Source organism: Protomyctophum bolini, assembly GCF_963924005.1.
Source record: "Protomyctophum bolini genome assembly, chromosome: 8".
Lineage (NCBI taxonomy): Eukaryota > Metazoa > Chordata > Actinopteri > Myctophiformes > Myctophidae > Protomyctophum > Protomyctophum bolini.
Window position 1 is genome coordinate 14,365,976 of NC_137869.1, and position 17,192 is coordinate 14,383,167.

The following is a 17,192-nucleotide window of genomic DNA, read 5'->3' on the forward strand; positions in this document are numbered from 1 at the left end:
TGGTTACACAAGCATGTTGCTTCACACTCGTAAGTTCACTTACACACATGTATTTACACAAAAAAGGCCAGCGTTTCAGCAATCCATAATGCCTTCATCCTGGTTTGGGACTAGTCTGACTAGTCCCAAAGCACATTGCCAATTCAGGTATGTGTTTTCTCTCTACATAAGCATGCAACCACACACATATGCATGTGGATACAGACATATGGTATGGCATGGTATCGCCATGGGTATGTTCCCAACCAAGGCAGAGCCTGGCACCGTGATAATGTGAACAGGGCATTTCATGTTTTACTGAAGCAGAGCAATCTTGTGTCAGGGCTTGGCACCCTGTCAGACTGCCTGCCTGTGCCTGGGGAGGAATGTACTGTTCAGTAGAAGTCTGGGCAGGTTTCACTGTGTGCCCATCACTACAGAGTGTTCCAAATAAACCCTCACAGACCAATTTGTTAGATGTTTAGTGATTTCAGTTAAGTGGTCTGCAACCATATACTTATAATAGTTATCAGTCAAATGACCTTCATGTTGAGGTTATGATCTAAACAATTTCAGGAGAAAATAATAGGTTATAGTTGGTTCCACTAGGTTCTATGCACTATTATTATGAAGGCAGTTTGCTCTCTTTAAGGATGAGGTATGCCTCCCTGAAATGACTGTCCTTTCAATATTAAGGATGTTCAAATGAGAGAACACAGCAAACTTCTCGTAGTATTTAAAAGTAACTATGTGTTTGTTTGTTTTGCCTTTGTTGACAATTAAACTCAGAAACGAAATTGAACATCCTTCTGTTATTTCAATCTATGTTCTGTTCACACTCACCTTCTCAGACTGGGCTTCTAGGGACTTGAGGTTGTTGGTTACATTCTTTAGCTCTTCCTCCAAGTCACTGGCTTTACTGTCAGGAGGGGGACCACAGATCCATATTTAGCTCTGATGCTGGAATATACAGATGGGTTTGTGTTAAGGTGAAGGTGTATATTGTACTTACAGTTCTGACACCTCTGCTCTTTCCTCAGCCCGCTCCAGCTCTCCCTCTAGAATCACCAGCTTACGGGCCACCTGAAAATGGAAATGTGTTCGTATCATCTTAACCCTATTTGGACAATAGTCATAATCGCTCAGAAGACGAAAAATGCTAGCCAAAAATAGCCAATTGACAAGTTCACAATGCTCTGCATTGCAATTAGCAATGTGTTTTGAGAGTGTTGATTTGCTATTTTCAGTGAGCAACACCATCATCATACAACAAAGTATAAATCAAGCTATAACTCATCCCTGCCAGGAACTCTTTTTACGCGTATTTATTGAACTCCCAGAGCGCCAAGAACGCCTTTAACGTGTTTTGGGGCCTTTTATTAATTCATAATACTCTTGCTAATATTTACCGTAAAGCGGTGTTCCCGGTCGCCAGGCAATGCTCAGGCTCAGCTCGCTGTGTTCTGCCTGTAGCAAGATGGCCGTCCGCACAATGCTATGGGAGCGTCGATCTTTAGAGATCGTTTTTCTCAGAATGTGGCTTAGAATGAGGTGGATTGTACAGCGCTGCAGATGTTAGGGGCTCAATACTAAATCGTCGCTACCGCACGGTTACAATATTAATTATTCTGAAGACTTTTAAATATACGATGCTCACATTAGCTATAGCCGATTTTCGCTACCTGGCTGGTTATGAGCTAACTAAGGGTGCATGGTAGAAAAGTGGTCACCACGCCAGCTGTGTCTTCAGACTCACCTCCTCATATTTGCGGTCAGCCTCCTCAGCAATGTGTTTGGCCTCCTTAAGCTGCATCTCTTGTATCTCCATCTTCTCCTCGTCCTTACATGCCCGGTTTTCAATCACCTTCATCCCTCTAATTGCATAAGAGACGCACAGATGTTAAATGCAAAATTAGGTGGTCATAGACCATGGTCAAGGATGTAAATTATTAATTAACACATTAATATTCATCGTAGAAGGAGTAGGCTGATTTGCATTTGATAGCTTGTCACACATCATTTCATTTCACTGTTGTAAGATTATGGTGTACATTGACTTTGAAGTTAGCCATTTTCATAACCAGTTTTAAGAGTAGTCTGCCCTTGTTTGTTTGTTTATTCATCATGTTTGACTGACTGAAATATTCAACTAACTAGAGATAAATGAAAACAGACATACAGTCGAGCATGGGAGTGTGTGAGCATGCACACACGCATGCATGCACGCACGCACGCACACACAAGCACATACCCAATTGACTCCATACTATCACAAGACAACTGCAGAGACAGAAAACTGAGGCTGATCCTGGACCAACTGACTCCAGTCCATTCTCTCAATTGTCTCGATTGTCTGTAATTCAAATTAATGTGAACTTGACTGACCTCTCGCTTTCGTCTGCAGCCTTCTCTGCCTCCTCTAGTTTCTGCAGTGCCGTGGCCAGCCTCTCCTGGGCCCGGTCCAACTCCTCCTCCACCAGCTGGATACGACGGTTCAGACCTGCTACATCACCCTCCGCCTGAGAGAGAGAGAGACAGAGCAACAGAGGTCATACACCCATCCAGCCTTACTTTTCCTCTCCATCCAACCCATTATCCAACTTGTGTGTACAGGTGGGTTTCCCCCTCCACACTGAAAACAGGGACTTTCATAGTTAAACCCTGGATTCCCACTCGGGACGCTGTGAGTGTTGGCGGCGTGTTTCCTCCTCCGCGTCATCAGTGCCCATACCCGAAGGCGGGGTTGGCGAAAGGGCCTTTCTGTGTGGAGTTTGCATGTTCTCCCCGTGTCCCCTAGGGTAGGTACCCTCACAAAAAACATCCTGGTCACTAAACTGCCTCCCCCTGGCCAGCCGGGGCGCCTGATGGAGGGGAAAAGGAACTGGTTGGAATAACGTGTTCCTTCCACGCGCTATGTCCAACCAGGGAAACTCCCCCCTGTCTGGTGTAAAGGAGCAACTTGGACACTCGGGCATGAAGGAAGCATGAGTTCAAGTCCGTTGCTCTCCCCTTGTCCCCCATATATGGGGACTAGGTTGGTGGAGGGTGTGTAGAGCCCAGGATCACATTAGATGATTGACACAGGGTTGAAAAATGGGTTACAAAATCGTGGGATAAAATATATATATAACAAAATAAATCATCAGTGTATATTTAACTCTGAAGAGGTACAAAATCTAACCATTAAGCTTCCATCTGTAAACTCTTCAGAATTAAATTAACGAAAAAAAGCAGTTTAATACGGTACATTTGTTAACTCATATTTGTATTTCCTGTTATCGTTTGAACGATTAACGATTGAAAAAAACAGTTTAAAAAATAATACAGAATTAAAATGGAATATTGCAGTTGTTATAAACAGGGGTATGAAGGGGAGATAAGAATGGAAAAAACAATAAAACAAAATAAAATAAAGAAAAACCTGCAATTCTGTGTCTATGGCCTATGCCTCTCCAAACCAGTTGCCATTTACATCTATGTCTGTCCATTCTCACATGTAGTGAAGGCTTAGAAAATAATTTAATAAAATAATTTAAGCGTATGTTTAGGCAAAATGGAAGTTCCTGAGATATCGCGTTCACGATAACGGGCAGACAATGCCTCTGGCCACAGCTGACGCCAGCGGAGGCATAATAAAGAGACGGATGAAAGTTCAATGAGCAATTTTAATCTTCTCTGACAGCATGGTGTCATATTTTAGACACTGTCCATTATACTCTCCGGATAACTAACAGCATGAGGAAGTGAAAAATACTGGCTCTTATAGTCTGCTTGAATCTTCAGTTCTTCACCTTGACCATACTCCAGTCCACTTTCCCAAAAGCATTTTTCACACAGTAGTGTCCATTACAAATGTAACCGCATGGACCATTTGTGACTGACTGAGATTTGTGATTTGACTGAGGGACTGCCATTGGATTCTTTTGCATTTTCGTTTTTTTCATGTCATATATTGTTTGTTCAGTTTGACCCACCAGTTTTGGAGATATGGCTTATAGAGTAATATTTTGCAGAAAACAGCGAGTTGAGAAAACAGGCTTGAAAGGTTCATTTCTGTGGTCTCTAACATTACACCATAGCTACATGTTTAAGCATTTATTTTGTCGATTTCAGCTCTGACACTTATTTCAGACATACCGTAATTCAGGCTTAATTATTTTCAGCTCTAGTTATGGGAAGAGTCTGCCTGTGCTATTACCTCATTTTGAAGAAAGAAAAAAATTAGTTTTTCTCCACTGGTGAAAAGCTGGAGTTTGTGTGATGGCAGGCTCTCAGTCAAATCTGGTCACATTTATTTTACAAATGGATACATGAACAGTTGAACACTGAGGATTGTCTTGTGCAGACTAAGATTAAGGTTGTTGTTGAGGTAGGATGGTTTTCGCTCGAGGGTGCCTTCAGAAAAGTAGGACATACCTCAGATCCTTTAGAAGGATCGAATTCCAAAATACACAACCTAAAAGAATGCAACCTGGATTCAGTCATTGAGATCGCAATAACACAGCTTATGTAAGTCATTTGATGACTCCTAACTTTCTAAGTATAAAAAAATATCACAAAAACTATAATAATGTATATGTTTTAGAGCGGTAAAGATGTTCCGCACTTTCACATCCACACCAGGAGTCATTTTGTGTCACGTTACTCAAATGGTAGAAATCTCATCATATTCCAATGAGAATTCACCGCTATTTTGAGACCCTTGTTATGAAGTACAATCAGCTCACCAAAGTCACTACAGTAGTAATGGCTAGGATGAGAAAGCCATCTTTATCCAGCCTTACCCTCTGTATCAACTGTATAATTACTGAGGTTATGCAAACTCCCCATCACAGTTCCCCAGAGGGCGTGATTTATATAAAATTCAAATAAAGCAGTTGAAATGAAACAGAAAATCAATTGGACAGATACCATCTGTGGACAATGAGAAACTGGGATACAATAACCTCTTCTTTGAGCTCTCTAGGGTGACTCATGTTTCATATATCAGTGTTTGAGCAGCGCTGGTTGCATAAGAAATTAATTGCAGACAGATGGAGAGCCTTGGAAGATCTTTTATTGACAGTCTCACAAGAAACATGAGTATTACAGCTGTTGATTATTCATTTTCTCCCCAATTTAGGCAAATTGCCAATTCTCCCCATGTTTGTAGTCCCTGTCATTGCCAACCCTGTCACCTACAACTCTGTCACTGCCAAGCTGTGCCAACCCCTACTTATTCATTATAAGGATGGTGTAGACTAGAGTAGACAGATTTGTGTTCGTTGAATTGCCCGGCCAAGCCAGAGACACCTCGGAGGAGTTGAACCCCTAGTATCCACAGTAGCCTGAGAAAGTTCACTACACTGTCACAGATTGCACTCAGAGTTAGATACACTGTCACACATTGCACTCAGAGTTAGATACACTGTCACACATTGCACTCAGAGTTAGATACACTGTCACACATTGCACGTTAGATACACTGTCACACATTGCACTCAGAGTCAGATACACTGTCACACATTGCACTCAGAGTTAGATACACTGTCACACATTGCACTCAGAGTCAGATACACTGTCACACATTGCACTCAGAGTTAGATGCACTGTCACACATTGCACTCAGAGTTAGATTTAGCACTGAGGATTTTACTGGGCAATTTGGGGGGACATGGGCTTCTCCTCTGCCTTTGGTAAACAATGAATAGCAGCAGAGGCAATAAGAGAAGCATATAAAGTCATTTCCTTTCTGTTGGTCAGGGAGTTTATCCAATAGCCAACCCCCTATGGAGCCACATTCAAACAGAGTTGACCCTGACCTCTCTGATTCAAAAGACTGGACAGTGGACACGTCACACATCTACAGTACATGTATCATTTGATATTCAATTACTGCAGTATACTAACATTCAACCCTACAAACCCTCCCGCTCAGATCAGCCAACGCGGGGAAGTACCCTCACTAAAAACGCCGGGACAACGCTCCACACGTCCCAAACTCTTCTCCCTTCTGGCTCCAAAACTGTGGAATGCACTTCCCGTTGCAGTCAGAACTGCAGCATCACTCCCAATCTTCCCCCGTAGCACTTACCCTACCCCCTTAGATAGCACTTTTTGTAGACTTAGATAGCATTTGATACAGACTTATAGCATGTTATGTAGACAGCACTAGAATTGCATTGTATGCACTTCATAGTACATATGTATAGCATAGTATAGTATATATGTATAGTTTCATTATATAGATATTCCACTGTTACGTTCTTAGTTTACGCATGTTTCATGATAAATACTTTTTATATATGTGATGTATTGCCATGCTTTTTGTTCTTGCTTAATGTAAATCGCTCTGGATTAAGAGCGTCTGCTAAATTGTACATTGTAATGTTATTACAAATGGAAAGGGACATTTCCATGATTGTACTACTGTTGCCAAGATGGGTTTGTCTTAACTGACCAGCATTAAGAGTTGTGTGTGCTCTCTCACCGTGCCAAAAACATATCTTCATTCTCTACTACAGTGGGGTAGAAGCACTGGACAGACACTATTTTTCCATATAATTGCAGTTCAGTAGCTGATAAGCCATTCATTAGTCATTTGTGACCAGTGAGTCATTCATTATTCAGTCTGTCTGTAAACTAGCCAGTCAGTCAAGTAAAACACCAAAATGTCAGTAAGTTGACTGTCACAAAACGACAGGTCATACTGACAGATAATTGTCACTCAGACTGAGATTTTATTTAAAATAGAGGAGGAGAAATTTCACCAGAGATCAATGGAGATAATTTACAGATGGGGAAAACTAATTACTATTTGTGCAGACCGCCATTCCATTCTATTGTGTCATATACGGACCATTTTTTATGCAAGTCCGTCATGCCTTCCATAGGTGCCAGAATGGAAAATGAAGTGTGTGTGTGTGTGTGTGTGTGTGTGTGTGTGTGTGTGTGTGTGTTGCGTGTGTGCGTGTGTGTGTGTGTGTGTGTGTGTGTATGTGTGTGTGTGTGTGTGTGTGTGTGAGCATTAATAGTGGATTAATAGTGGGGGGAGCATTAATAGTGATCTCGACCGGAAAATGATGATGAATAGTGGGTGTGGCCAGATGTTGATGTTACGAGGTAACCAAGTGGACACGATTTTAATGAACTATAAGCACTTTAGTGTGCTAGTTATGACAAGTTACAAGTAAGTAGCTCTGGATAACAACTTTTGACCCACTTATACAGTATCTCATCCACATTATGCAATAATGCCTAGCACCTGAGATATGGACAGCAGCATATTGAGTGTGAATGGTGCGATACATAGTTCTATCAGTTTGTTCAAGATGTAGGGCAAACATTATTGAAAGTTTTTGGGTTTGTTTTACACAAGTTAGCCATCTCGCCTCTCCTCTCGCTCTGGTCAACAGCATGTTGCTTTAGCAGCTGGACATTAATGTAATCTGCTCTTGGCTTTGTATGAAAGCATTTTCTGCACAGCCTCCTTTGTGTATCCAACTTTTCTCATGGCTGTGCACGATCGATGGGTATTTCTTCCAGTTGTTCACACCATACCAGTAGCAATTACGTTCTTTCTGTGCATGTGTTTATACTGTTGTGTGTGACACTGACACACAATATCAGGGCTCTGAGGCCCGGGCGTCCCAGACATACAAAATACGCAAACTCTATACATGCTGTACATATCCTACTGTATACTTCAAATTAACTCTTGCAGCTCAAACCACGAGGGCATCTGCAGATTTGTGTATTAGGAATAGGCTAACCTATTACGTATTACCTAACCTACCAGTTGAAGTTGATCACGGCTTCAACGCAGTAATACAACAGAAGAACGATCGGTGAGAGCAGGCAGTACACAACCATTTAGGCAAAGAATATCTCGAGAAACCCCCTTCCGGCACCCGTCATCTTCTTCCGTCTTTTCTTCCTACTGAATTCTTCTCCCTCTCCCTGGTACCGCCTTATTAGCCCCAGCTGGTGGCCAGTAAGGCAGTATTTCATTATACATACTACAGTGTTGCATGACATAAATAACAGATCTACAAACTCATGACATGCCACGACGTGATGCATCGTGAGCTTGTAGAACACCGGTCACCCCAAAATGACATTATTTCCTTTTAGTTACTCAGATGGCTTGAATACAAGGAGAATTTTCATTTGCACATCACATTCCTTTCTTTAAGCTGCTTTGGGGTGAAGTGAAGTACTCTTTGTACTCTACGTGTCACCGTGAACCCGGGCCCATGGGACAAATGAGGCAGAATATACTGTATGCAGAGCCTGAAACAACAGATAGTGTTATTTCCTGAGTAAAGCAATGGGCCGGGGAGAATGCCCTTCACATGCAAACAAACATTCTATTCATGAGCTGCAGGTCAACTCAACAGGCAGGCTGGACGCTGTAAAAAGGCAACAGAAACACTCGAGCAAAAATACACAAAAACTGATGCATGTCTAAAAAAAAAGCACGCACGCACACATGCACGCACGCGCGCGCAATCACACACACACACACACACACACACACACACACACACACACACACACACACACACACACAATTTCCAGCTAGCAGCTATCTGGTTTCCCATCAGTTGAATGTCTTTGTATTGACAAGAAACACATAAAACCGGGTGGAAAGAATTTACCACTAAACAAATAGTATAGTTTGTTTGTTTGTGTGTTGACTATATAAATATCAACACACAAACAATGTGTACCTGACTTGTGTGCTCCTGCTTTCTACAGTGTGTGGGGTCCCTTTCATAGACACATGATAGTCTCTCAAGCCAGTCAACTCTTCCACAATCACTGAATGCTACAGTCTGCAACTCCGCCTCACAAAGGTTGTGCTGTCATGTCATTTATTTTCGTGAAAATATATTTTAATATACCTTTCAAATATGTATTTTTTTAAACTTCCATTTCTGCTAAGCAGCAAGCTAGTTTGATTGATTGAATACTTTATTAATAGTTTGCATAAAAGAGTATAGACAATTATGGTTAGCGCAGAGGGCTTGTTTCCATTGTGGTCAATCAATGTATTCAATCAATCAAGACACATAAAGAAATACAATAGCCATCAATACTCAGCAATTAAAGTATATTTACAGAAAAACAGGGGGGGGGGTATTTCTTTTGGCAAGCTAGAAGACTTGTGTAGGTCAAGTTGCAAATTGCAGACAGGGGCTCTTTTCTGGTGGTTTTGATAGGCTTAATTCGTTTGGTTTCCAGTACTAGTAGGACATATTAATATGAGTGCAAAAGCGAAACGGAAGTGTGTGGGAAGGGATCATCCGCATTCTATGCATTTTCAGTGCTTCTCATACACAGGCTGTTAGACGAAAGCATTAAAAGACTGTGTGAGCCTACAGTGTGTCCCTGGAGAGATTAGACATAGTCAGTCATGTGTTAAGATTAAGAAACATGTCCATACAGTATGTGTCTTCGTGCCTCCTGGCCATGTCCAGAGAAGATAGGACACTTCCTGTGGCATGCATTGCTGCTAGTTGCATGTACAGCAGTGGTCCTCAAACCTTTTTGTGTCAAGGACCTTCAGATAGACTGAATGAGAATGTACAGTATTTGGCTCCGGACCCCATCTGAAAAGGTTTTGTGCCAAGAACCCCAGAAGCAAAGATCTGTGTTAAAACGCTATAATAACTAATTTGGCTATCTGGCTCAGAGGGACAGGAAAAGCATCTCAGTTATATTATTTCAGCTGAATAAGTGTTCAACTAATAGTAAAGTAAAGTCACAGGGCATACTTCAGATAAGCTCATTCAAAACGGCTCAGGGATTTAAAATACTAAACATAAATCGTATGAATGATGGCATTTGCTTGGTATATTGATGAATGAGTGGTTCTATGGCAAAACATTAATACATTAAGCAAGTTTCTTTTGAAAGAAACTGTGAGTTTTAAAAATGGAGCTAGTAATTTGACAGGAAATCACCCCCCATTAACATCCACTCCTTTCCTCTCTTGTTCTTGAAAATCTGTTATTTTCGGCGAGTGACAAGTATAAATTAGGCTTCAGTAAGTCACACTACATTCTCTGGCTGCTAGGGGACAAACTCCTTATATGGTAAAACATACACTCTGAAGAATGTTTGTGGCAGAGTATCAGGAAGATGTTAGCAGCAATCACACATGGACACAGACAGACACACACAAGCACACACACGCATGCGTCAGCACACAGACAAACACACATGCATTGCATAGGCACACAAACACCCATACAACCACACAGCCACACACACGCACGCACGCACGCACACACACACACACACACACACACACACACACACACACACACACACACACACACACAGAGAGAAAGAAAGAAAGAAAGAAAGAAAAAAAACCGTAAATGAAACCATCTGTGGGGAATGAGGACAGGGAAAAGAGAGATACCACAGTACAAGAAGCTGCTCTGTTTTACTCGTCCTCACACACTGATCTAGTTAAGAGTCGAGGAGAATAGATGACACGAATCACATAGCCTGGCCTCTTGATGATATCAACCAGGCTAAATACGGTGTAGAACAACAATGATTTCTAATTGGATTAGAAAAAAGGTACGACAGTATCGCATCGCCAGTCTCCTTTTAAAACTCTTTAACTGTGAGTGCCTTGCTAAATGACCAATATAGAAGAATACTACAGTGTACACTAGTGGTTGTTGTACCCACAACATAAACAGAGATCGTTCTTTTAGGGTTCTATATCTTCTATCCATGGCAGCTAATAACAGAGAAATTCCTATAGTTGACAGAACTTGACACTAATAACCCAAATGTAAATGATCGCTGCTTACTATAGTACGCTTGATTATCTCCCAGCTGAGAACTGGCAGCAGATATTTGATACTGGTCAACATCTGGACTGGAGGAATCTAAATTACCCCCCCCCCCCCACCACCACCACCACCACCACCCCTAATGGGGAGTGTATCAAATGCACAGGAGCCTTTTTGGAGTAAACACTGTAAGAGCCAAATTTTAATTTAAATAAACATTAGTCATAATCTAGTCATCACCAATAGCTGTAATCATGTAAATGTGGATCTACAAAGTCTGACAGCTTTAATGGGAAATTACACAGTGCACGGGTTAGCTAGTACTACGGATACAGATCTAGGACTACTTATATTTTTGATCTTTTGTATGTCAGGTCATTATCTATGACCCACATGCCATTTGAAACACTGGTGAAGTTACTTTGTCCACATGACACAACGGAACTCTGTGTAGCTGATTCTCCTGAGCAACTGAAGGAGCTGCAACTGCAACTATTGATTATGATCCCAACGATTACTTTTTCAATTAATCGACTAATAGAAAGGCATGTTTTTTTCTGTTAATTTGTTTTACTTTTTATAAATCAACAAGATCAAATTCAAAAATCAACTAAATTGATGACTAACCACTTAAGACCACTATTCCTTTAATCATCTTTAGTGGTAGGATGACAAGTGAGAGTGCAGGAATAAAATGACTTGCCGATTCCAGAGCAGTAGGCTAATGAGAAACATAAGGCTTTTGGTTTAGTGGAAGAACTAATGCTGCTGCTCAATACATTGTATGCATTTCTAATTCTATGCGACTACTAAATGTGCGTGCGTGCATGTGTGTATGTGCATGCATGCGTGTGCCAATCTGTGGAATGACTGAGATGCATACAAAGATGGCTGATTCCAACTTTTCCAAGTGACTGTGTCATCAGCAGATAATGTAAACGGAGGACATTCAACCTACAGTACAAACACAAGCCCGACACACAAAGAATGTGGCCTCTCAATACAAATAGGAATTAGAGAGACTCACTTGAAGAGACCATGATCTCATACCAGTGTTAAGTCATACGTTTTAGGATCTTCTTGAACCCAAGACCATAAGAGGTTATGAATTCACAGATTGTTAGCAGGAGTGGATAATAATAACAAAAGCCTATAAGTACTGTAACCTGCTGCACCTTGTCAACAAGTCCTTGAATGGCCCAGAAAGGAATCTTTAACAGTCCAATTAGGATTTTATTACATTTAGGAAAGATTTATTTTCCCCCCAACAGGGTTCCCACTTGGTTTTCAGATTTCTATATATTTGTTTCTGACCATGATGCAGGTCTAAAATACTTGTGAAGAGAGACCAGACAATTGAAATAAAAGCAAGTCAAGTAAGCATATCCAAGTTCCAACTAGTAAAATTGTTTACAGCTCTATGTAGAGTAGACTGACCAATCCTTAGCTACTCTGAAAGCACTAGACTGGCTCAAACCTGCTATCATAGACAGCACAAATAGCTGATTTCTGGCACTGCCCAAAGCTGGCTAACATACTGTATCTTGGAAAAATGTCTCCCTGTGACTAACTGATCTCGCCTGCCTCAATGGAAAAACAAGCATCCATAAGAGTCTATAGACAGGCTCATGTATTTGTACTTGAACGTGTTTTAACACAAACTATGTCATCAAATACTGCAAGTAACACAAAGATCTTAACCTTCCCCTCCATCAATGCAATGTCACTTGATGGGTGACATTTCAAATTATTCAAAACATACATCTAGAGTAGCTAGCACAGACCATACTTATATACATATTCCCTGCTGGTATTTGGAACCCTTGGCTGGTTTAACCAATGAAGCCACAAACCACTGACATGGGAGTGTTCCACAGAATGCCAGGGACTGCCAAAATGTATCAGCATGTGGTGGTTATATTTGGAAAGTTGAGTTATTCCCAGGAAGAAAGTCCAGCCTATGAAAACAGCAAAACCAGGAAGTAATTCTTTCCATAGAATCCAGTCTGCATCGAGTCTGCCCAGTGTGACAGCTTCAAGACCATTGACCACACAATGAAGTAAACAGATGCAAGCGTTTGGCTAATTTGGAACTCACTAACTGACCAAAATAGTCATCTATAATGAAAGCGTTATTTTTTAACCATTTCCTTTAGCTCTAGCCCACAATATGACATAAAGAGATAACAGGATTAACATAAAAGAGGGGAATTGTTGTGTCTGGCATTAACAAAATATGCACTAATGCTGGCAGATAAAACACACTTTCTCTCAAAGATAAAAACAGGTTTATCTGAACTTACAAGAGCAGGTGTGTATAAGTTATTATACACACATTATAAATGTAACCTCAACGAAAGACTATGGCTGGGTTTCCCGAACGCCTTTAGTGTAAGACTTGTAGTGCCACGCAATGGCCTGAGGCCTACCATTCAATGGCCTGAGGCCTACCATTCAATGGCTTGAGGCCTACCATTCAATGGCTTGAGGCCTACCATTCAATGGCTTGAGGCCTACCATTCGGCTGGGTTCGGGAAACCCAGCCACTGTCAATTATGCCTGGTCTATTAATGAAACATTGCTTTAAATGTGGCTGAAAGGTTAGACTTTCAACATAGATCTGACCAGGATATGTGATCTGCATGGATCAGAAGAACTGGTCTCAGCAGGTCTGGGAGCAACATCTTAACACACAACTCTGGACAAACGCACGCATACGCGCGCGCGCACACACACACACACACACACACACACACACACACACACACACACACACGCATCTCTATCTTTCTGTTGATCTGGGCTGTAGCACAGGGACAGGAAGTGTTGGGAGTAGAGGCACAGGAAGTGCTGGACCAGTGCCGACAGACAGCATCCTGGGAGGGGCAGCTTGGAGTCCCCAGCTTCCAAACACAGATACCCCACATCTGACTTTTGATTCCCGCCTTGATGCACCACCTCTGGTTTGTACCACATGATTTTGACTGGTCTGCTTCACCTTTCCTCTTTCGTGTCTGTTAGTTAGGCCACGTCCAGACAGAGATGGTTTTAAAAATGTCACAGAGTCGTTTTCAAAAAGTTTACCGGACACACGGAATCGTCTCAAGAAATATGTGTTTCCACATGAATGAAACCACCGAATACGCCACACAACCACTGAAAACGGCTGTAGTATATATGCCCGGTCTGTAAGTGGTGCTGTAAAGCTGCCACAAAGCACCATAATGAGAGAAGAAAACATGGAGAGCTTGTTGCTGACGGTGGTCGTATAGGAGCAGTACACGTTGCTGTAAAAGTCCTATCGTGCTCACCGCTGTGACAAAATGGCAATACGATTAAAAACTTTGGCGGATACACGTTTGTTGGTTGGATCAATCAGTTTGACAGCAGTAGAATAATCTTGTGCTGTATGATGTAGTTGTGAACATCAAGGAATTCCGTGCTCATACACACAAACACATAGCCTGATTAGCCTCGGTCCCAGCCTTACTCATCTTCGAAGAGAAAAGCCTGGTCACAGCCTAAGGCAGAGACGGTCCGGAACATCCATCAGATGTATTTCCCCCGGATACGATATTTTTCCGACTAATCACAACACTTGTTGTAAAGCATCAACTGAATTTCCTTGAGCGGTACTTCCCCCAAAATACCGCAACTTCGGCCCCCAAATAATGATAGCGTCTACAGTGTAGGTCTTGCCCAGCGTGACAAACACATAAAGCTGTGTATAGCCTCAAAAAGGTGTAACGCAGAAACCTGTGGCCTGTAGAATGATGTTACCATAGGTGTGCAACGCTGTTTGGTGACATTGTGTAGGAGTAGAGTGGTCCTAATGGGCAAAAGAGGTGGCTGAAATGTGCCTGAATAATACGTTTGATATTAACTGTACAATATGTGAAGACATTGAGGGGGGATAATATGCCTAGGACCTTAGCAGTGTACTTATGAATAGTCTGTGGAGGTGTGGAGGCAAGTGGAGTGCTGGTAAGCTGCAGCCCTAGCAACCAGACACCACACCAACCCTATTCTGATTCTGGTAGTGACGTTTGGTAACCCTCCCAAATTTGGATACCGGTATATATATTTTTTTTATTGATATAATACAGTAGACAGGAAATGGCGAGAGAGAGAGACGGGTAGTGACACGCAGCAAAGGCAGGAACCAGTGACACGCGGATTCGAACCAGAGACACCCTGTCAGGCATTGCAGCCTAGGTGCCCGGATCGCTACACCAGCGGCCTGGGTCCGGGACCGGGCCTTTAATATATTGTGAATATATGTTGATTCGTGTTTCGTAGACTGTAAGGCCTATGAACCGTCTTGACTGAGAGGGGGTCTTGGCTGGCGGTCTGTGCTCTCAGTTTGTACATTGCTTTTCATGGAGAATTCTCATTGTTAGGGATGAAACACAGGCAAATTATTTTTGGCTGAACTTTTAACCCTTAACCACCAACAACACCATAGAAAACGGTTTCACAGAAGAAAGAAAAAACACCCTGAAAAGCATCATGTAAATGAAGTCCATGGATGAAACACATTTGAGTAAACGGGTGTTCCCAAGTCAAGACTATGTCATGCAACTGCAATCTGACAAAGCCCATGGCATTATTGGGTGGTTAAGTAACATCTAAAGAGGCATCAAAACCAAATTAGGAATAACATTAAGTAATTATGTTTAATCCTCATTAAGAAAGGCGGCCAAATATGCCTCTGTTGTTGTCTCAACGTATTCAAAAAATGATTCATTAACTTAATAGTCTCAGCAAGGTTCCGGTTTTGATCTCACTCTTGTTCCAATGAAAGAGGCTGTTGTGCCAAGAAATCACTACGGGTTGCCCCAATTATTCACATATGGTAGCCTTGAGGTAGCCAGCCACACATGCTATTCTTGTATGTATAAACATTTAACAGCTTGTGCTGTCAGAAATCTTTATGTCTATGCTTTACGGTTGATATAGTTTGAAACGTGCGTGCGTGCATTCCTTTCTTGTAAATACATACATGTGTTTTATGCCATTGTCCTGGCTCTTAGTACCCTGCATACATCGCAGTTGCTTGCTTCTTGTGATCACCATCTCAGGGTAATCAGTTTGACTTTCATCCATTCTTTCATTCAGTCATACCTGGCTCACTGGACCATTGTTTACAAGTGTACACAGCAGTGGGTGTAGCCTTAAACGTATACACTTAAAACCTTTATCCCTTGACTAGGATGTATGTTGTTTTGCACTGAAACAGAGTGAGGCCTTTTGAAATGCAAATGCATCACCACAGTGCCACGCCCATACGTTTTCTGTCCACTCATATTTCCCCATAATTACCCCACCACACCACCCCCACACATACATCTGGGATGTAACTGGTGAAATAACATTAATTGTCAACTAAATCAATGGTGTCAATGAATGGTGTCAATGGTGTCCATATAGTTTTTTTTCTATGTCAGTTTCTTTTGTTTGGCTTTTGAAATTACTTCATATATCAGCTAGTCTATATATATAATATTTGTTTAGAGCACTTTTAACAAACATAGAGTGGCAGCCAAGAGCCAAGTCTATGGACGACTGGACGTGTGGCCATAATATCTTGTGCCACCCCTTACCCCTTATCCCTAAACTTCAAACATTTTTTACTATAAAATGTAAAAAATGGCTATAGGGATAGGGGGTGGCGCAAGGCTGAAAAGTAAGAGATACAAGGTTCCCACTTCCCACCCTACAGCAATGATATATAAGTGGTAGGGAAGGCTACCTCCTATAGATACAGAATCAACAGATATACGTATAACATACAGGACATGCATCAGGTACCAGTGCTGTGCTGTTACTTAGCTCACACCAATTATGTGTGGTGGCTTAAAAAGGAAAACAACAAAGATTGACAAGACCTACAACTTACTTTGCAAATAACGTTGAGAAATCAAATGTTTTGTTTGACTAACGCCGTTAGTCTAACGGTAAGTTAAAGCGCTCTATGACTCATTAGTAGTGCATTGCATGGTATATGAATTTACATTCAGATGGTTTGTATGAACTTAAAAGGCGAGTAAACTCCAATTTCCAATTTGATTGGGTAATCATCTCTAATGACAATCTCTCTGTACGGAAGGGAAAAGCCATACTTTAGTTGGCTCCTTTCATCATGTCATGTCCTCAAACTGTACAGCCTGGCAACACCTACTCTTCCTTCCCTCCACTTGTTACTTCTTTAGCAACCTCCTGTGTGGGCCACATGCTATGGTCTTTAAAGTGTTCATTCATGTACGTCACTCTGGTTTTCAAATGTTTTAATTTCAAGGACCCCCATATCTCTGAGATTGCACAAATTCCTAAATGAAGCAAATGGACCTGTACACTGTCAGAGTTACAGATCTGTGAGAGTCCATTTGGAACCCTTTGAGGAAACCTCAGGGTTCC

General features: G+C 41.6%; 1 protein-coding gene across 2 annotated transcripts in view; it reads right to left on the reverse strand.

Moving 5' to 3' along the window:
• tpm4a (tropomyosin 4a) overlaps positions 1-17,192 on the reverse strand; it is a 31,643-nt gene that overhangs the window by 5,300 nt on the left and 9,151 nt on the right. For both annotated transcript variants that reach the window (XM_080771298.1, XM_080771299.1), the window contains 4 exons: positions 2,365-2,498; positions 1,736-1,853; positions 992-1,062; positions 823-898 (listed from right to left, as the gene is read on the reverse strand). In XM_080771298.1, coding sequence (XP_080627424.1) covers positions 823-898; positions 992-1,062; positions 1,736-1,853; positions 2,365-2,498 — 399 coding nt within the window. The remainder of the gene's footprint in view (positions 1-822; positions 899-991; positions 1,063-1,735; positions 1,854-2,364; positions 2,499-17,192) is intronic.